This window comes from Oenanthe melanoleuca, chromosome 6 (genome assembly GCF_029582105.1).
Source record: "Oenanthe melanoleuca isolate GR-GAL-2019-014 chromosome 6, OMel1.0, whole genome shotgun sequence".
Taxonomy (NCBI): domain Eukaryota; kingdom Metazoa; phylum Chordata; class Aves; order Passeriformes; family Muscicapidae; genus Oenanthe; species Oenanthe melanoleuca.
In genome coordinates, this window is record NC_079340.1 from 24157817 (window position 1) to 24179492 (window position 21676).

The following is a 21676-nucleotide window of genomic DNA, read 5'->3' on the forward strand; positions in this document are numbered from 1 at the left end:
CAGTGGGACTATGATTTCATTACTGCACCAGACCTGTGTGACTGCTCTGACTCAGCCCTTATTAACCTGGAATCCCTGGTGCATCAACCCAGAACCAGGTCTGCAGCCTTTAAACAGGGCCTTCAGTCACTGGGTGTTTGGGCATGGACCTTTATTAGATTAAAGCTTGGCTGCAGTGCGTGACTTTTTTAGACAAAATACCTTAGAAATTATTAGTCTAATTATTAATGCTTCTGACTTGCATTCTTTTTGCATTTTTAAGAGTGTTGCTGGGACAAGACTATAGAAGAGTAAACTATCAGTCTGTGAATCTTGTTTGAGAATCTGGAAAGGCAGTTGGCTGAATCTCAGAGGATTTCAATTGTGTCCCCCCAGAGCTTTCCACATTTTGCCCCACATTTTGCTGTCACTGGAAGGACACAGACCAAGGACAAGGCAGTTGTTTTTGTGAGGAGAATCCTGTAAGCAGCTTTGTGACTATCTTTTTAAACTTCTCTTTTATCATTTTGGGCTCATTTTGACAAGGTCCATGTAAGAATGTTCTGTTGTGAGCTAAAATCACTGTACCAGGCTCACCCCAGCCCTTATAAACTTGCTGTTTACTTCATTGATGGTCTGTCCTCACCCTCTGTAGAAAAGCAAAGAAGCATTGGAATCTAGGATGCCTGTAAAAGTGCCACAGTGCAAAAGATATGACTCTTTTATCACTCCAGCTGTCATCTTAGTAGTATTTTCATTTTCTCCCTAATTTGCAGTTTTCAGAAGAGCAGTTGAAAAGCAGAGATGGCATATTTAGATTACACACATCCAGAAACACAGTGCCTTCATTGTTCTGTTTCCTGAGGCCTTTTCTTAGTCTGGGTGAAATAATGCTTAATCCCCTATAACCCCTCTCAACTTGCTGGAGGTGAGCACATCTATTCTTGTTCTAACTTTCTGCATATCTGCTTTTTCCTTCTGTTGTCTTCATGTTCTTCTCCCAGTCCTGTTCCTCCTCTCAAGCAATGCCAGGGCCTGACAAGATCCCATTAGTGTGATGGTTTTCTCATCTTCTTTCTAGACAGCAGCATTGGATGTTTCTTGCAGTGCACATACTGTTAGGAATCTTCAGCTTTTCATGGCCCTGGCGTTTTCATTCCCAGCCTATCTTTGTGTGGGTGCAGTGCTGTGGCTTTGCACCACTGATTAGTGGTTTGTCATTAGTTTTATCTGTTTTCTCTTAGAGCTAGGATTAACAGAAACACCATTGAGACAGTTTTCTCATGTTCAGGCTTGGTTGTTTATTATTTTTAATAAAAAAAAACAGAAAGTATAACAGCACTTCCACGCTAGAGGTAAGGAAAAAATGGCCACTATTGCAACAACTTTAAGGTGTTTTAAAGCTAAACAGTCCAATAGAGAATTAACATTTATATTATTTATACTTCTGACCCAATAACTGGATTTCCATGACACTTAGAGTGACACTGACTGGCCAACCAGAAACTACTACCTGAAACCCATGAAGAAGGTGGTGAAGAAAGAAAGAGACACCGCCCAAAATCTTCCATCTTGTCCCATACCTACCTATACTATAGAAACTTCAAATTTAAAACTCATTACCCTATGAAAATGCACATTTCTAATCTACTACATCCTCATGATTTCTAGCTCATCATTCATATTCAGAAGCTGTCTCCAGGGCCTCAGGTCCAAAGCAGTGTTTTCCAGGGGGTCTGTGCCTGGAAGCACAGAAAGCTCAAAAACTCCAGATTTCTGGGATACAGCATGTTTGCTATACAGACTTAATTTTGGGAGATGCTTCTGATTGTCATAGAAAACTAAGTTAAACTTAATAGTGTTGATTTTGGGCTTTTTTTTTTTTTTTTTTTTTTTTTTTCTTTTTGTGTTTTACTACCAGAATTAAACCAACAAGGCTAGGATGTTTCAGTGGGAAGACAGGGATATGATTTCCAGAAGGGTATAGGAATTGGTGAATTCTACCTATTCTTCTGTCCTGTGTGGTCTCACCAGCAGCTTTCGTTGGTACCCTCCATTTATGGTTTGAACTTCAGTCTCCTGTGGGATGTCTGCGCCACAGGGAAGGGAATGGCGAATGTGGAAGTGTGAATTCCTGACCTCAGAGAGCAGTGTCAAAGGCTGGAGGCAGACGATGAAATAACTCCTGCCTGCTTGGAGATGCTGCTGCTGGTGTTTGCAGACAAGTGGCTCCTGCCTGGAGTTCCTGATGCTCGTGCTCTCTTTGCAGGCACACACTACCTGACCTGTCGGACCCAGGAGTGCTCCGAGTCCAAGAGGAGCGGCCCCTTCCCGCGCCCCATCGACGGCAGCTCGCTCGTGGTCCAGGACCAGTACATCTTCATCCAGGTATGCTGCCTTCTGCCATCAACTCTGCCTGCACAAGGCATTTTTTCTGTGCAAAAGAGGCATATTTTTAGGATAAGCACGTGGACTGCAGTTCTTAAGAGCTAGGAGTCCATCCTGTAGGCTCTGGGGTAGAGCACTTTCTGCTCATCACTTCTCTTGAATCCTATTTATCTTTAAAGTTTGTTCATTAAGGGCCCATGTATTTCACAACTTGCTATTTGTGTGGCTAAGTGTAAAATATAAAGGAGCTACAAATGAATTGGGGAGAACAGAGAAGAACAAAGGAGAGGTGTGAATGATTATTTTGACAACTGGAAAAGTTTGTGCTGATTTGACAGTCAAGTGATGCTAATAGAGTGAACCAAAATTTGTAGTAGGAGGTAAAATGGCAGAAAAATTGAGAAAAGATGTTACAGGGCAACTTCAAAGTGAAAGATGGCTATAAATTTGCCAGTTGGTGATGATTTTGGAGATGAGGAGAAAGTGTCAGAAATCGAATGAGAGACTGTTTTTGAGGTTTTTTGAGAATACATGGGCTGGATGGAACAGGGCCATCTCTCTAAGTTTTGTGTCTGTGGAAGCCTGAGAATGAATAGTACAGTCTGGAAGAACACTTCCTGAAGATGTACCATTTGGTTGAAAAACTGAGAGCCAGGCTGTGGTGATTCCAGATCACAGGAAGCTCAGGAGACAGAGATTACAGACATGGTGATGTTAACTGCTTGTCTCCAATGCTGAAGTGGTGGGAACAAAATGAGGTGGAGATTGGATTCAGGTGGTACAAAAAACACACATGCTTCCCCTTTTGAATAAGACTGGTTACATTAAGCTCTTATTTTATTTTCTTGAATGAGCATTTTTTCTTGACTATCCAAATTATGAGAAAATTTTGGTGTGTTTATTGTCAGACTTTCTTATAAAAGGGAAGGCTCAAGTCTGTGCTGGGATTAGGTGGAGAACTGGATCCCTGTGGTCTGGGAGGACTGCAGTATGAAAACTGTGTGCATTTGAGCAGCATTGCCAGACTTCTTCTGAAAGTAGGGGAGAGTGCTGCTCTGGAGATAACCTACTGCAATGGGAGCCACAGCTCCCCTCAATCCTCATGAAACCCAATCTGCTACTCTTCCTTTGGCCTCAGTGGAGATCCACTGCTAGAATTCAGTTCTTGCAACATAGTAAGTCATGATTTGACTAGAAGCAATGGCTTTCCAATCAATAAATGCTCTGCTCTCCAGGGAGTATTTTAGAGAGACTTTCTTAATGTGGTGGTTTATGTCTGTGGCTAAGGGTGTTGCAGAACACCCAGTTATTTGGGCATGAGGCCTTACAGACATTGCTCACTCGTGTTTAAACAAGGCCACTCTGTTTAGAATCTTGATCTCACAGTGAGGAAATGGGCCTGGTGTGTGTGTGTGTGTGTGTGTGTGTGTGTGTGTGTGTGTGTGTGTGTGTGTGTGTGTGTGTTCCTCTGCCTCAAGTCAGCAGTGAGCAGCTCAGGCTATTAGCTGCTAAAACCAAGTTAAAAAAATGTGTCTCTCTATATGCATGTATGTATATGTAATACTCAAGTGCCTTGACTATTCTTAGCAAGGTTTTATTAAAGCTTAATGGGTGTTTGAATTGAAAATCACCTCCCCACACTTTAAAGCTGTTAAATATACACACAGAACATTGTGCTGCTGTGGGCAGGAGACTCTCCATTCCCAGGCTCTGTCCCTTTCCCTGTTTGGCATGACACTGGCAGGGTTTCTGCCTGTCCTGCAGCCTGCTGTGGGTGCTGGGCAGGGATTGAGTCTGAGCAGAGCTCGAGTGCCACACAGGCACTTCAGACTCCCAGCTGAGCTGCAGGTGTGTTAAATCCAGGACATGGCCAATGGAAAATGCAGAGTGTTATGGGATGTGTCTGTGACTGCTTGTAATGTCTCACGTGTGTTGTTCAGTCTGGATAATCTTAGACAGAATAGTAGGAACCAGGTCTTCAGAATTTTAAATATTAGAGGTGAACAAATAAATATCAAATTAAATGTTAAGAACATGGTGAGGTTTAATAGTTGCATAAAGGATTAGTGCATGGGTTCTGATATGTCTGTTCTGGAGCAAATCAGAATTAATGTCTTGGAGTGGAGAGAGGAACTTGTTTCTTTTAACTTTTTCATTAAATCAGTAGATTTCTAGTCTAAATCTGTAGGCAGTGCTCCTCTAAAGTTAGACAGATCAAAACCTTCAGGTGAAATTTATCTCTTATTTCACCTGTTTCAATATGAGATAGGTGTCACTTTGAGTATGCCTTTCTCATTAATATTGGAAGGAACCTAAGCAGAGCTTAGTGAAAATCCCAAAATTTTTGATTGCTAAAATTAGGGAAGATGAATTCCAGCTATTGATATCAATGTCTTAGATTATCTGCATACAGTTATTTACTAGTGAATATCTATTCTAACCAAGTTGATGAACAGGCCTGTAGTGTAAGATTCCTGGGGAGCATTAACTTGTGTAACTCACAGAAAATGTGATACTATGATCCATAATGGATAGGAGAGAGAAGAACACAGAAGATATTATAATGCCATTATAAATCAACAATTCCTGTTGTGCAGCACTTCTGAAAGGATCTTTCAGAATTACAGTACAAAGCAAGGAAATGAGAATGATCTTATGCTTCAGAATTCTATTTGTTGAGGAGAGTTTGAACAGACTGGCACTGGTTACCAGGCAAAAGAGATAAATAACACAGCCCATGAGGAAAGATGTAAAAGGTAATGGTGAGGGAAGAAAGAAATAGCTGCTAAGAGAAAGTAGGAAGAATTATTATGAATAAAACATATGAATTTATTGACTGAGTTTCTATTTGATTGATCAATAGTTATTTAAGGATGCCTAGCATGTCACCAGGATTGGATTGGATGATACTGCATAAATTGATGCATTAAGAGAAAATCTTACCCTCTCTTGCATGTATAAGTTTTCATTCAGTTCACAGAATTTCTCTGGTGTAATCAGGAGCCAATATCATAATCTTCTTTCATAATTAATACTTAAAATTCATACAACTTGCAAAACAGGTAATTTATTTGTGAGAAAACCTTGGAATATGTCTGGACTTACATCCTATAGCAAAAAGGAGTTAATTTGATGATCAACTTTGCCATTTAATGTCTGTTCCTGTGGTATTCTCATCTGCAGAGCCTGCATTATAAGACACAGGGATCAGGGATAGTCTTTTGGGATGAGTCTAAAGTACTGATACTTTGGAGAATTTGTATGTTAAAAAATAAATTACAGAGGGAATTCTGGGAAAGGTATTTTTCCAGCAAGTCTTTTATCAGGGTTTCTAAAGGAATTACTGAGGTTGCTGAAAAGTGTTGACAATGAAATAGGCTTTAATGAAAATGACAATTATTTTTCAGGAAACTCTAATATGAGCAAGATAGCTTTGTTTGGAGAAAACCTTTTTATTTTCCTATCAGTAGAAAAATATCAATGCTACTAGGTTCTCTAAAGAAAAGATCAGGGATGATCTGTGTATGTTTCCTGGTCAACAGATCAGAATTTTCCACTGAAAATGAAGGAAAGCATGAGCAAATGTCACCAGTTATTTCAGGCAGTGAGGAGAGTCTGGGCCACAGAAGTGATGGAACTCTTCAGAATGTGTGGCTGCTGTTATAGGGCTGGTCACCTAAGGATGTTAGTGGGACAAAATTTACAGGGAGACAGTGTTTTTTATGAGTTGGAACTGATAGAGTTAGAATAGGGACACTTAAAATTTTGGGCATATTCACAAGATCCTAAGGGACTTGAGGAAGGATTTGGTCTCTCAAAATTGTTTTTTGTTTTTTTTTTTTCTCAGCTGTAGAATCAGAGCTCATAAATATGTTTCCATCCCCCTATTAATCTTGTTGTGCTGTGCAAACCCTTCTGCATGTGGCTTTTCCCCCAGAGATTGTGCCAGTCTAGTCTGGCATGCAGTTATTGCTGTCCCCATGCCTCTCTTATGCTTCTGTCTCTGTCAGCACTTGGAGACCCTCAGGGTTACTTTGGCCTTTTTGATTTGAGCTGGCTGTAAGTCAGTGCAGAGGTGGTGGATGGGTGATCAATACCTGTCTTGGTTGTTTTTTATGTCTTTATTTTTCTCCAGGATGCTGCAGACTCTGCTATCCCAGTAGAGAGGAGCTGAAGTTGCTCTGAATTGTAGCTCAGACATTCAGCACTTTCCATAGCAGTGACAACACCACTGGGAATAGAAGACTCCTCAGTCTTAGCAGCTGATACCTGCTTTGGGTTTGGGGGTGATACAGGACAAATGCCCTTGGAGATGAGCCCCTCAGGTCTCTCTTTGACTGATGATAAGGACAAGGAATGATCCCTGCAAAGTTTGATTGAAAAGGATTGGTGTTTTGCTTCAGATCCTGGTCCATTTCCACTTTAAAAGGAAGTGCTTTGCACCACAAATCAGAGAGGCATGCTGAGAGGCAGTACCTTATCACTTTGTAAGGCCTTTAAAGAGTGGAAACATGGGTACCACTTCCCCTTTCCACCCCATGGCATAATTTATCAAGGTGTTTAGCTGCAGGCTGAAACTCAAGAGTGTTTTGTCTCTCATTGGCCCCTGCTTCTGCTTCTCCTTCTGGGAAGCTTTCTCATCTTCTTTCTGTACCATTTCATTTTTGATTTGGTCTCCTGGGAACTGCACAACTTTCTCTTGAGTCCACATTCCTTCAGGTTGTCCTGGGACCTATGATGATCAAACAGCTAAGTTGCTCTCTGGGTGGCCCTTTGTTTGAGTTTGATGTAATGAAGGAAGAAAAGAGCGTGAGGGCATCTGGGAAGAGAAACAGGGTCTTGGCTGTGATTTAAAATCCTCCTGAATGTGGTGGGGTCTGTGGTGTTGCCATGTAGGAGCAAGGGATGGTGGTTACATCTTGCAGCAGTGTAGAAGCAGCTGCAGTTCCTGTAGGAATTGTAGGAATTATATGTAGAAAACAACAAATTTAAGTGAAAATGCTGCTCTGTTATACTGATCTTTTATCTGGCTCTTCTTCACCTTCTGAAGTAATTTGGAACTTTTGTTCTGAAGTAATTTGGAAGACTTTTGCCTAATTCAGGGAGTTGCACAGCAGGGCAGCATCTCAGCCTGCTCACTGGCATGAGTGAGAAAGCAAACCCAGAATTTCCCCAGAGGTTGTTGTGTGGTGCAGCTGAGTGGGAGTCTGACAGTGCACATCTGAATAACTCCTCTGGCTCAGAGGAGCAAACAGTTCTGCCAAAATCTCTTGAACCATTTCAGTCTTTTGCATCAGAAAAGTTTCCTTAAAACATATGCAGATGTCAGTATTCACCCACAATCACTGATAACTTCTTACAAAACCTATGGATAATATTTCCATTTTTGGACACCTGGTGTCTCATCAAAGTGTGTCCAAAAATTTCAGCTGAAGTAATTTGATGCTAAATGGCATTTATAGACTTTCTTTTTATCTGAATCAAATTCTGGTTTTATGAGGGTGAACTTATTTATAATAACTTTTTTTTCCCTCAGCCTCAGTAGAAAAAAAATACTTATTATTTATAATATTAGAATTCAGGTGGGGTGATATTTGTCTTTGAGACGTTATAGAGGGTGAAAAAATTTCCTGATTATAGAAGCAATATATATCTTAGCCCAGCTCAGAAAAGTAGTTTAATATTATTGCTGGTTGCAACCATACTTGTTTAGGAGCACTTGAAAGTGCTGATGTTTAGTAGGACATGAGTATATGTTTCCAGTTTGAGTATTTAAGAATAGGGTAAATGAGCATATTTGCTGAATTGAAGTAATTTATCAGGTCAATAGACTTCAACCAGCAGCCACAGCTGAGTTTATGCTAATTCATAGGGATTCCTGACCTCAGTTATCAAGTTATCAATTTAAAAACTCTTTTTAATTCTTTTTTATTAATGTGAGACTTCTCAGCAGTGAAACAGGATAAGGGGAGAAATTAAATGTTCATTTCCCAATATAGAGTCTTCTCTCTATTGTCACAGAACCTAAATACACCATGTTCAAATATAAATTTCTTTCCTCCATTTTTTCCTCCATTAACTAGGAGCCAAAGGTCTTAACAGAAATCAATCCATGCAATTTATTTTTAACTTCACCCTGCTTAGCTCCGATTGATTTTTATCTTTGCGATCGATGGCAGAGAAAACGGTTTGGCGGGACAATGGAGCACTCTCCAGCTTGGAGGGGTTGGTCTTTGAGTCTTTTATTGAAGGAATCATTAAAAGCTTATTATGAAACTAATAGGATGAAGACGTTTCAATGATGAACACGATTACACCTGTTTTACTGGTGAATAATGCCTGCTAGAGCTGAGCTCCTCTTGCTCCTCTTTCAAATGCTGGACAGCACTCCAGTGGGGGAAATTAATCCATACAGATGAAAGAAAGTGCATCCCACGTGCTAGTTAAAAGCTCTTCTTAAAGCAAGACAGGCAGTAAGTAGTTAGCTACTTTCCTATTCACTGCTGGGTGCTTTTCATCCATTTCTAGCACAGTTTCATCTTTTCTGTGTGTGCCAAATATCACATTTGGAACTTCAGCCTAAACATCTCTTGATAAAAAAATTATTAACATTTTCATTTATTTATTTTTTTTTTATTGATTTTCTTTCTAGGGCTTTTTGTGCTGTACTTTCTTTTATCACTCTCTCCCCTCCCCTCATGTTGTCTGATTGATCAGCTGAAGATGTAAAGTATTGCCTTGGCAAACTCATATGTTTCCTCTGAAATCTAAAGGAGATTTAATGTGTACAATTATGCTCTTCTCAGAAGTTGATTTCTGTGTGGTGATGTGCACCTGCAGCTCTGATGTGGCTCGTGTTTTGGTGTAGCTGCACATTTTCTGCAGGAGATGCTTTTAAAACAAATGCAATACTTTCACTCAAGATTACTCTGTGCCATCTTTGCTCTGAGGGGAGAGGGAGCTGAGCAGGGGCTGGGCCAGTATAATAAATGCTCCTTTGTCATAGCAAATTTTCTCTGATGAGTGATACTCTTTCTCTAAAGAGTGTCATGTTTTCCAAGCCTGCTGAATTTGCCAGGCAACTTGAGGGTGCTTCATGCACAGAAGCTCCACAGCACACTCAGGTAATTGCATATTGTTGAATGACTGTGCAGAAGGCATGATATTAAGGAAAACCACAGGGAGATGATTCAGACTGGATGGTACCTGTCCTGATGGGATTTATGCTGGGGCACTGGAGAACCTCACTACACAGAAATATCTGGAAGATTGCTTTTCCTGGTCACGGTGGGTAATCAAGAAGGGAGAACATTACACAAGGTTTGTGTTCTTCTCATCTTCTGAACCTCTTGTGACTGGGATTTTGGTTAGTTTGGGAGAGGAGGCACAACTTTTCAACCCTCATTCTCACAGACCTGTGCCAGTCCTAGGCAGGGCTGTCTCTGAAGAGCCCCAGAATCCCTTGGTAAGTGGAGCAGCCTGCCTGCTGAGCTTGTCATGACTCTTCTGTGCTTTAATCCACAATTTGATTTGGGGGATTTTATGCTCACAAGAAGGAGAAAGGGAACCTAAAGTTAAAGCAATGAGGAGGGGTGCCAGTGCTCCCTGTGGAGTTGGAGAGCACAGATCCAGAATGCTGCTACAACACTGACAGTGTTTCTAAACTTCTGCCTCCTACCAGCTCATTTGATGCTATTGGGAAGGAGGGGAACAGGAATCACCTCAAAAAACAAGTGAGGTCTTTATTGAAAATAACATCAACTATATACTATTAATAACTTTATATCAACAAGAAGAGTAAAATCTGGTTCTTTGAGCTTTTTGCTCACTCTCCTGCAAGTCCTTTGAGCAGCAGGAGGCAGATGCCTCCTTAGCCCAGGGGCACTTTTGAGATTTAGTGATTTCATGTTTGTTCCATCAATATCTGCCTTACATTGCAAATTAGGAGTCCCAGCATCAGCCCAGCCAGGAAGATGATAAAGAAGCCTGATGCACAGTCATCTACAGTTCCTCACATCATCTAGGGCTTCTTTACAGCCTTGGACCTCTTAACACATTCTGCTTGCCTTCCAAACTTTTAGATAACACAGGTGTTTTTGCCTAAGATGAACTTCCATCTAAAAAAACCAAAACACATCAAAACAAAACAACCAAAACAAAAACAAAGCCACAAAGCTTGCTCTTAAATAATCATATTCAGACATTAACATGAGAAATGGCTTTGTGTGTTCCTAGACATGTCACAGAAATTATGGAGATAAATAGATTCCATGACAAATTTGATGTAATTTTCTGCAGGCTTGTGAACATATTTGTTTTCTTCTATGTTTGATGCACTCTCTCTCATTACAGGTCAGGAGGGGGAATGAGCCAACATATCCAGACTTTCAGGGCTTTCAAAGAGAAATTTCACATGTTTCTCTGTCTTGAATGTGGAAATATTAAAGAAAAGTAGTAGTGGAGGGAGGAGAAAAGAACACAGGTTGGGAAAGACAGATGTGTTTAATGACAAACACATTTATCCACAGGAATCATTTCCACTGGCCAGAAGCCCAATTAAACACATAAAGTAGAAATCCAGAAAAACAGATTAATGATCCAGTCATTAGAGATGGAGGAAGAAGAAGACAAACCCAGCTAATTCTGTACTGAGCATGACAGATGAGCTCACAGCAAATAATTGGGTGACATTCATCAAATGTGAACTGAGAGGAGGCATTGGAGGGCAAATTGCTGCCATAATCTCTAGGATTTACAGTGTTGGAGCATTTGCTCATAGGAAAAGGAAAAGTTCATCAAAATAAATTAAGTTGGGCCTTCCAAAATTCATTCTGTACCACGGTGCTTGCCAAAACTTTATTGGAGGCTTTATCATTTTTTTGGAACTGTTATAACTCTGCATGTAAATCATGTAAAGATGAGATCCTGGCTGGGAAAAGCTTACACAACTCCTGCCAACAGAATTGTGGGTGGCTTCATATTAACTGGCTCAGGAAGACCACAAACCTCAAAGATTTCTATTTCTAAACCTTTGTCAAGGTGACCTAGTGCAGGTGGAAGCCTGAAAGGGAGTGTAACTATTGCATACTGAACTTCAACATTATTTTAATCCTAACTTTCTGCATTTAAAAACCAGACAAGCAAACAATAAATACAAACAAACTAGTTTTCAGTGGGATAAAGCCAAAAAAATGGTATAAAACCTTTTGAGTGGGGCAGACTTGTAGTAGATCCTAATGTGGCACAGAGAGTGGAATTTGATCACCCTCTGATATTTTTGCCACTCTGTGTTGACTGGATTAACTGGAAGATTGTTGCACTGTTCCCAATCTTAATTGTTTTTCCTGATGAGGTTTCTAAATACAGTTATGATGACATTACAAGTAAAAATGGGAAAAATCTGAAGGGGAAGTCTTAGTGTAGAAGCTGATTCTACTTCTAAACCTTCCTTTCTTTCCAGTTTTTCAAACTGTCGGTGGAAAAGCCTTGAGTTGATCAGATATCAAATTTCATGACCAATAATAGTCTGTCCTTCAAAGGACAGCTTCTCCAGGGAAGAAAGCCACTATCTAGAGGTGATATCATTGCTGAGAACACAATTGATGCTAGAGCAATATTCTGTGTTAACTAATTCTCAAATATCACTGTCAGATAAAGGAAGTCTATCTAGGAGAGAATCTAGGACCTTGCTCTTCGCTTTATTGGAAACTTAAGAAGCCAACAAGTGCTGTTCCATACAAGAGACAAGTGCTTTGTGCATTGTTTTATCTTAAAACCTGCCAGACTGCCAAACCAGCAGAAAATAGGAAATTCACTGATGTAAGCCTCGTTTTAGCCAGGTCTGAGATGGTGCCAGAAAGAACACCTACAGCAAGAGTAAGTGACTCTTGACAGGTTTTAGATCCCATATTTTACAAATTATCTGTGCTAGATCTCAATGATGCATGGCATTTTTGCATAGACTTTAGTTCATTCAGTCCATAAAACTGCAGATTTGGATGTCTATCAGTTCCCCCCACACACATCCATTTTCAGACAGTATAATTTCTGAGAAACCACTTTCATAGTGACAAAGGGTGTCTGAGAGCTTAGCTCCAGCTTTCCAAGAGCACATTTACAGTTAGAGTTCAATGGTGCTAGTGGGGATCTCTCTGTTAGTCACTGTAAAATGTTGTTGGAAGACAATCCTGGCCTCAAGGGACTTAGAGTGCAGACAAGGCGGAGAAGCAGCAGAGAAAAGAGGGATTATCTCCTACTTACAGGGGAAGAACAGAAGAACAAAAACTTTAAATTACTTGCCCAAGGTAATTGAGCTGGACTGTGTGATGAAACCAGATCCTCCTTTTCCTCCCACTCAGCACTTTTTTCCCTGAGATGTTAAAATCACACTGGATTTGAATCACAAGAGACAGAGGGGAGAGTTCAATAGCACAGCTTAAATAAATAACTCTCCATCCCTCTCAAGTTTGTGATTTCTTTGGAGTTACCCAGACGCCTTTAGGGACAGCTGTGCCTGTCATGGAAAAGATACCTGAAGGAAAGTTTTTCAAGCACTTTTAGAGGTGTCATCACAGAGTCTCAGAAGGGTCATCACTCACTTTCTTTGCTGTTTCCATAGGTGACAACTGGTGGAAGAGCAACTTACTATGTGTCATACAGACGGGAGCCTTTTGCACAGATTAAATTACCCAAATACTCTCTTCCTAAGGTGAGTCCACCAATTGCAAACATAGTCATGTAATATCTTGGGAAGCCAAATATGTGAGGTTCCCTGAGGTGAAGTGCCAGGCCCTTCACCTGGATCACAGCAACCCCACACAGTGCTACAGGCTGGGGACAGAGGGGCTGGAAAGTGGCTCAGTGGAAAAGGACCTGGGGTGTTGGTTGCCAGCAGCTGGGCATGAGCCAGCAGTTCCTGAGCTGGCTAAGAAGGCAAAAGATATTCTTGTATCAAAAATATTGTTGCCACCAGGACTAGGAAAATGACCTGTTATAATGCAGATTTGTTGGTGGCCCCGATTTAGAATTGGTGCATGCCATAAAATCAGGCATACTTTTGTAATTTAAAAATCAGAAGTACTTTAAGGCTAGGTGTCATGGAAAATCTTTGAGCCATGTAAAGGAGGCTTGTTTATGCTGCCCTTAGTCACTAGGATATTTTTGCTGTACAGTAATAACTTTATTGATTTATGAACTCTGCTGGAGTTGTACGTATGTGAGGTTGGCACCAGGGTAATGCAATATTTCCACTGTAACTGGTAAAAACAGATTGAAGTCATTGGGCATTTTGCTTTATTTTCACACTGTTGGAATAGGTTGGGTACCTCCTTAATCTTTAAGGAATTATAGCTACTGGGCAAGAACAAACTTCCTGATTTAGTCTTCCTTCATTGTGGGAAATAGCAAATCTCCCACTGATTGTACTCCCTGGGATAGAATTAGGCCCTCAAATGGTTTTTCTCCCCATCTCATGCCAATAGGATATGTTAGGTCTATTAGAAATGTCCCCATTTAATCAATCCAAACTTTTCATCTAGATACCTCACACAAAAGATTAAGATGCCTCCTAGGCAGGATGAGGATATTGAGCTGATCTGCCTCCAGATATTCTTCCTGAAATCAGGTCACTTCACCCTTTGGGAGACTTCCAGAATTATGATTTCTTGATGCAGAAACAGGGAAAGAAATTAATCAAGGCCTCTTGGTACTCTAGAGAGAGTTTAAATAGATACAAATAGATAAATGGAGTCTCACATAACCACAGTCATTTTGCTTCTAGCTGGACCTGTGTCAGTTCGTTCAGCAATGGTAGCAAGGATGAAGTGCTTCAATACTCATCATCACCCTGAAAGTCATTTCCATGAACCTCTTTTAAAATAACACCGAGAAAATGCACTGTCAAATCTCTTTGATATTAAAACTAAATGGGAAAAACCTTGTTTGACTTTTTGTAACTTGGTCAGCAGCAGAAATCCAATGAAGGTTAGTGGGTGGATTATTTGATAGCCCATATATTGTAGGATAATTGATCTCAGATAAACTCTCAATAGGGAAGTGATTAAAAATCACTATCAGCAGTAGCTCAAATGGATACCTATACGTCACTTTCTAATAAATGTGAACTCCAAGGTTTTTTGAAACCATTTCTTGCCAGTTGGAAGCACAAGCCCATTATTTCAGCATGTGAATGAAAATTATCACTGCTTTTAGCCTGGTGCCATATGATGCTTAGTGACTATGACCACTCCAGGCTCCAAGGCTGTGAATCTTCCATGAGTAATAAAACTGACTTTCAAATTTATAAATAAAAAATGAAACAGGATAAAATTCCTTGAAGGTACCAAAAATGAAGAAAGCAAAAACCCTTCACCCAGCTGGTGATTATTTAAAAAGTGAAATGCAGAAAAGTCACAATGCTGGTAATTTATTGGCTTGCTCTAACAGAAAGTTGTTAAACATACCTATAATTCATGCTCCATCTCCATTATTTCATAATTCATGGTAATTATTGCATGTCCCAAAGGGCAAAGAAATACAGAGATCCTTTTGTCTTCTTTTAACAGGACATGCATATTATCAGCACAGATGAGAATCAGGTGTTTGCAGCTGTGCAAGAGTGGAACCAGAATGATACCTATAACCTGTACATCTCAGACACCCGAGGGATCTACTTCACCCTGGCCTTGGAAAACGTGAAAAGCAGCCGAGGGCTGGAGGGGAATATTGTCATTGACCTTTATGAGGTATGTAGTAAAGGTCACCCTGCAAAAGCAGCAATGGCCTGCTACTTCAAGCTGGTGTAAATCTCTTACCAGCCTCCCAGGGTTTTCATTTGTTTTGGGATCAGCCCTGAGGCATTTCCTGGATTTGATGCTGAGTTGACTCATGGGAATAGATGGAGTTATTCTGCTATAGGTGTGACAACTGGTTGGGTTCAAGTCAGTGACTGGTTAGCTGTGTGTCATTTCCAAAAGAATGGGAAAACCATTATCTTGTCATCCTAATGTGGATATCCATTGAAAGACTAAACATAGCTTTTTTTTCTTCTTGGGCATCTAGAGACACCTGCTCACAGGCAGGGAATCTGGACTGCACCTTCATGAGCACTGAACAGTTTGTGAACTATAACCAAAAATTTGTAGGTGCCACTTGCCCAGAAATGAAAAATGGATAACTTCTACCCCAAACTATGTCCCATTCTCATTCTTCTTCCAGATCTATCAGCCTTGGCCAGCAGCAGTGCATTCAGAGCAGTTCCAGTTCCTGGTTCCTTCAGAGCATTCTGCTTTTGGTGTGTTATTACTTGTTGGATGGAAGATCTGCTGAGATCCAGGGCTCAGTGCTTTCCCAGCAGGAGACAACTAATCATTAATACTAATAGAAATGACTGCAGGCTGATTTCTACTGTTACATAGGAAAATGTTCTTGCAGCTGCATGCAGAAGTTAGGACTATATATTTTGTTTTTTTTATTTCAGCCAGAATAATGCTCATTTAGCAACATAATCAATTTGTTTATAAAAATCCAGGTAGTTTAAGTCAATGAGGGAAAATTCACAAATAACACATTGATTAGTATGAATGACAGGGTTTGCAGGTTTTTTTCACCTGATTAAATATATTGTACTGCCTCTGAAAAAGTATATTTCTTTGCTGATGAAATTAACATGCATTGTCTCACATTCCTGGGTAAACTTGTGTACTCCCCAGTAGTATATCATAGACTTTTCACTGTTAAATGCTAATAGATTATTACAGAGTCATTTAAAGAGTAGCATCACTCCAGGGGCTTCAGAGTAGAGAGATTTACATCCTGACAGTTGCCAGGAAGTTGCAGATTTGCAGCACATTTCTTCTTCCTGTCTCACTTTCACAGCTGTGCAACAGAGACCAGACTCAACATGAAATCTTCTTGGGGATGTTTTGACAGGACCATATTCTGCTGGAATGGGTTCTACTGACAAAAAATCAAAACATTTGAAACAACTGGCTTGATTTGTCAGAATTTGGGTATGGAAGGAAAGTGAAGAAATCAAGTTTGCAAAACATCAGTGTCACAGCATGTTCAGGATTCCCATATTTTTTGTTGATTTTTTTTCCTGGTACACAAAAGGATCCTACACTACTTCTGATCTTCTGTCTCCCTTTTTTTGACGACCTGTGGAGGCAGTGGGGCAGACCCTGTCCTCAAGCTCACAGAGCTCAAGAGTGACTTGGTGCATGCTGCACCTTCAAGCCCATCATCAGCCTGTCTGCAGGAGCTCAGTGAAATCCAAAAGTGGGCTCCATGACCATCCTTGTCTTCTGCTTCCAAAGAGAGAAACCACACAAGATCTTTCAGCTTTGCAACCATCATCAAGATATACCTTTAGTGCCATTTGATTGAGATGCCTTCAGTGCTTTTACAGAGACCTTCCACTCCTGAGAGTGTTCAGATGGACATTGCTTTTGGCCTGCTCTTCCAATGTATTTTTTTCACCTCTCTCCCTTTTTCCTAGGTAGCAGGGATCAAAGGCATATTCCTGGCTAACAGGAAGGTAGATGACCAGATCAAGACTTTCATTACCTACAACAAGGGCAGAGACTGGCGTTTGCTGCAGGCACCAGACACTGATCTAAGAGGGGATCCTGTACTTTGCCAGCTGGTGAGTGGCAGATCTTTTCCAAGGCACAACTGACTCCTTCAGAGCTGCTTATTGTAGTCACCAGGTTAACAAAACTCTCCCTGTGTTTTTTCTCTTGACCTTCTGTGTGTTAAATTAATTCAGTAAATTTCTTTAAAAAAATCCATAGCTTTGTGGATTTTAAGGGAAAATTCTGATTATCTTTCTTGATGTTTTTAATAGGATTCAAGTCAGAATAAGAAAGATGTTGGGGAAAAGTAATCTAAATCAGATTTTTGTTAAAACAAGGGCAGACATGCTGGTTTGTAGTGCAGAGTTGCTGCTTATCCACTAAAGGAGTATATGACATATGTGTGCTAAGAGCAGAGGGGTCATTTTCAGAAGGATCAGAGCATCTGTGTGCAGTCACCAAGGGTTCCTCTGATATTTAACTTTCTGAATTTTAAATCTTCTGCCTTTTGTTTGCTTTCTGTCCACAGCCCTTTTGCTCCTTGCACTTGCGCCTGCAGCTCTCAGAGAATCCGTACACTTCAGGGAGCATTTCCAGCAAAGACACAGCTCCTGGGCTGCTGGTGGCAACAGGTAAGAACAGAAGTGCTTCTCAGCCCTCCCCCATACCTCCCTGGGAGCCTGAGAGTGTATGAGGTGTTCCCCATTGGTGTACAACCTTTCAGCTCTGTTTCAGCACATTAACTCCTGTTTGCTATGGGTTAGGAGAAGGCACATGGCCCCAGGTTCAAAAGAGGTGTCAGGTTTTGTTGCTCTGTAACATCCCATTTGCAGATCTAAGGCCACACTTTCAAGGTACCATTCCCCAGTGGCATTACTAGGTCCTCTCATGTTGTTACAGCCACTGATGGGCATGTCTGCCTCTTTGCTGCAGGTGCCATGAGGGAGAATAGTACTCAGGGGCTACTCCTAGGAGGTGTCAGCATGTCCCACCTTTTGAGCAGCAAGCACAGAGCTGTCAGGTGAAGTCTTGGCTTCATGGGTGCCTGTCTTGTGCATAGCACCGACTTTTAACTGTACTGCTGCAAGAGTAGCAGCATTTAATCAACACTGCATGGGCCATTGGCATTGTGGGCTGTTCTGCAAAACAGTGCTTTGGCAGGTTGTGTTGTTCAAATGACAGCCTGCTACAATACTTCATGGTGGCAGTGGCTGAGCCACTGTAATTAATCTGCAGGATGGATGGGGCTACCAGCAGCCCTCAGCTCTGTGGGAGCTGCTGGGCTAACAAAGTGCTTTCTGAATGGCTGCTGCTACTGGAAGCTGGCCTCTGAGCCATGGAGGCAGTTCTGTCTTTTCAAATATGTCAGAATAGCTCAACTGTTCTTTCTGAGGCTCAGTTTATTTCCTTGGTCCTGTTCAGCATGGCAGTGGCCTGCAAGTGTGGGATGTTAGCATATTGTCTGCATGAATTTACACTATTTCTTCCAACCATTTTCATCCTCATGTCCTTCTGTGCTTCAGTGTGTTTGCCAGACTAAGGCAGACCCTGACACGGGTTCCCTCCATGACATTTATATCTCAACAAGGGAGACACCATGTGATTTTCAGTTCACTGATCCAGGCCAAATGAAGTGAGATAATTTGGTTTAAACCTCCAGATATCTCCATGCATAGCCAAGTGGAGTCATCACTCCTGGCAGGTTGCACTTGCTAGATGGATGCTTAGGAACAAGCCCTACTCATGATGCTGTAATTACAAAAGCTTTTTTTTTTAACCTTTTAGGAAGCAAATAGAGGCAGCAGGACAGTGAGATTCTAGGCATTGATCTAAATTGTTAGTAAATTAGGTTCTTTCCAAGCTGCCAGTGCATGGGATGAATGCTTTCCCAGTCTAACAATTAACCTTTAAAAGGCAGAATATAATTTCTGCCTTACTGCTTTGTAGATGAAAAAAACCTTACCTGTTGGGAATATGCACATCTGTTTCCACTAACCAGTTTCACAGCAGCAGGAGCATCTCACCATGTTGCTGAATGCATTCAAGGATGAGCTTTGCAATTTTTTCTCCCAAGTGTTGGCTGCTCAAACACTTACAGTGAGAAATTTCCAGCAATGATTGGAAACTTGGACACTTGGTATAGGACAGAGGTTAGATTCCTGCGAATGGAAGAATTGCATTTTATTATCTAATTGTACAGCTGCTAAATCCTCTTGGCTTGTTTGGGAGTTGCATTTTGTGAGGTTTGAATAAATGCAGCTGAGGGAGAGAATGAAGGAAATAATGGAACAGCTTTGCACAGAATGACAGAACCAAGTGACAACAACTAAATTCTTGCCTTTTCTTTGCCTTTGCCGAATTCTCCCTTTCCTTGCCTTGATCTGTAAATCCCTGTTTGAAAATTTGGAGTTTCCATTTTGGTGTTTAAAATATGGTGAAAAAAACTTACACCTCTGCCTTTAAATCAGTGTCTATTTCATGAGGACATCCACTCATGGTAAGACACTGGGTTAAGAAGACCTTTGAACTGAGACAGTAGATTTATCCTCTTGAACCTGGATGTCCCTATAGACTGACCTTCTGTATGGTTGCCCACATCAGGTTTTCCTTGCAGCCTCATCTAAAACAGTTGGTGACTCCTGCTGGTGTCAGGGAAGAAAATTAGGCAGATGGACATTAGGACATTTCTTGTATCCTGAGCACTGATGTCAACACCCTTCTCGAGTTGTGCTGCCTCCCAGAGCCAGGACTTTTCTGAAGTAGCTTTGACACAATAATGTGGTTAGTTGAATTCCATGATGCTAACAGGAGATGGTAACAACCTATTTAAATTTCTAATTTTCCAGCATTAAATGTCAGAAGTTTAATTAACATTTTCATTAGTATGTTTGTCCATAGAAGGATGTCTGACACTTGTGTTGCAGGCAATATTGGCTCTGAACTTTCCTACACGGATGTTGGAGTGTTCATCTCTTCTGATGGTGGCAATTCCTGGAGACAGGTGGGTTCTGCACAGCAAAGGAAAGCATGGAGCCTTGTGCTGTTCTTCCTCTGGCTCTTCACTTCCCAGTGGAGTGGAAGACTCATGCAGTACTTCATTTGTTTGCAGATCTTTGAGGAAGAATACAACGTTTGGTTTCTGGACTGGGGAGGGGCACTAGTGGCCATGAAACACACCTCAGTGCCCATCCGACACATGTGGTAAGGAAATGCTACTTTGAGAGGGTGCCAGTGTCTGCAAATGAGCAGATGAAGTCATTCTGATCTATGTCTTACCACCATTTTGGTTTTATTGATGAACATAATGATTATTGCACCATTTTATGATATAATGGCTCCATACATAATCACCTACACATATGAGCTGGTAATGTACAGTGAGCCTCCAGGTGGGGTTTCTTTCCTACAGACACACATCCTGTGGGCTTCAGGTATTTCAGAGAGGATGTATCTCTCATTTCTACATTTTGTTTATAGAATTTAACATTAATATGGTAAGACAAATAAAGTGAGGGAGAGGAGAGGGCAGTAGGTGTAGATATGTTGCTAATCCCTCTAGTATTTGACTATCAATTTCTAGAGATACTGTGGTGGTGACTGATTAGAGTTGGAGGTGAAATAGGGCAAAATGAATTCTCAGCTGAAGACACTGTTCTGCTATAAATGGGTTATAACAGTCTAAGCACTAAACAGTGCTGAAAATTTTCCTCTTCTTAGCTGTTGCCCCTCTGACTCCTGCACCAGTTGAACATTCTGAAATTCAAAACTAACACTTTTTACAGAAAATAGGTGTGTTAGCACCACCTTCAATCTCGGGTCTTGATTGAAAAAGGGGCATGTCTATTGCACTGACCTATCCAGCTTCTAATGTTTAGAAGTGAATTAGTTAGAAATAGCTTTCAGAGACAAGATGTGTTCCTGTCTACAATACTGGGTTGCTAAGCATATCTCTTATTTTGCATGCAGAACAGGAAATGTGGTTTTCAGTCAAATAGAAAAAGAAAGCAATGGTGTTTGGCAGCAGTGATGAGGTGTTAAGGTCTCCTCTACCTGAGTCATTATTGTACAAAATCCTTCAGTGAAACTGCAGTCATTCCAAATCTGGACACCTCAAGACAGGTTGACTTCACCCATTTACAAGCTTATGTTCCAGAGATGTACTTTGAGAACATTAACAGCTACTTTTTCAACATAAAAAGCTTCTGGACTTTGTTTCTGACCTGACAGATAACTCTGGGATGACTGCAACATAGGTTTCTCTAAAAGTTTGAATATATTGCATTTGAGCACATTTCTTTTTCACCTGAAGTAAAGAAATGACTGCTTTAGTCACAGTGTGATAGTGGGCTGTTAACCATGGCGTGCATTGGCTCCATAACTGGACATACAGAGGAGAAAAGGAAAGGGCAGACTCCTAAAGAAGAGCTGCAGACTCCAGTCTGTGGTGTGAGTGGGTTGGGGTGTGACTGGAAGCCTTTTGAGTAACTCAGCTGTCATGGCTATAATTAAAGTGCTGTCAGGAAAGAGGACATCAGGACCATGTCCCAGGCTTTAGACCAAACCAAGGGTGAGTCAAGGAAGGAGGGGTGTGTGTTAGCCAAGGGTGGTGTCACTAGCAGTGGCTGCATCAGACTGCAGCAAGTTGAGCTCTGGAAGAGTGAAAGGTGAGCCTCTTACAGAAGAAGCTGCAAGTCACATATTTACCATTTGTCACTGAATTGTTCCAGCCAGCTGTA

The 21676-nt window shown here is 41.0% G+C and overlaps 1 protein-coding gene across 1 annotated transcript in view; it reads left to right on the forward strand.

Annotated features, from left to right (window-relative positions):
- The window catches only part of SORCS3 (sortilin related VPS10 domain containing receptor 3), a 260476-nt gene that overhangs the window by 191575 nt on the left and 47225 nt on the right, over positions 1–21676 (forward strand). The window contains exons 7-13 of the mRNA XM_056494921.1: positions 2249–2367; positions 12986–13075; positions 14931–15110; positions 16865–17011; positions 17470–17572; positions 19865–19941; positions 20050–20141. Of these exons, the coding sequence (XP_056350896.1) occupies positions 2249–2367; positions 12986–13075; positions 14931–15110; positions 16865–17011; positions 17470–17572; positions 19865–19941; positions 20050–20141 (808 nt within the window). The remainder of the gene's footprint in view (positions 1–2248; positions 2368–12985; positions 13076–14930; positions 15111–16864; positions 17012–17469; positions 17573–19864; positions 19942–20049; positions 20142–21676) is intronic.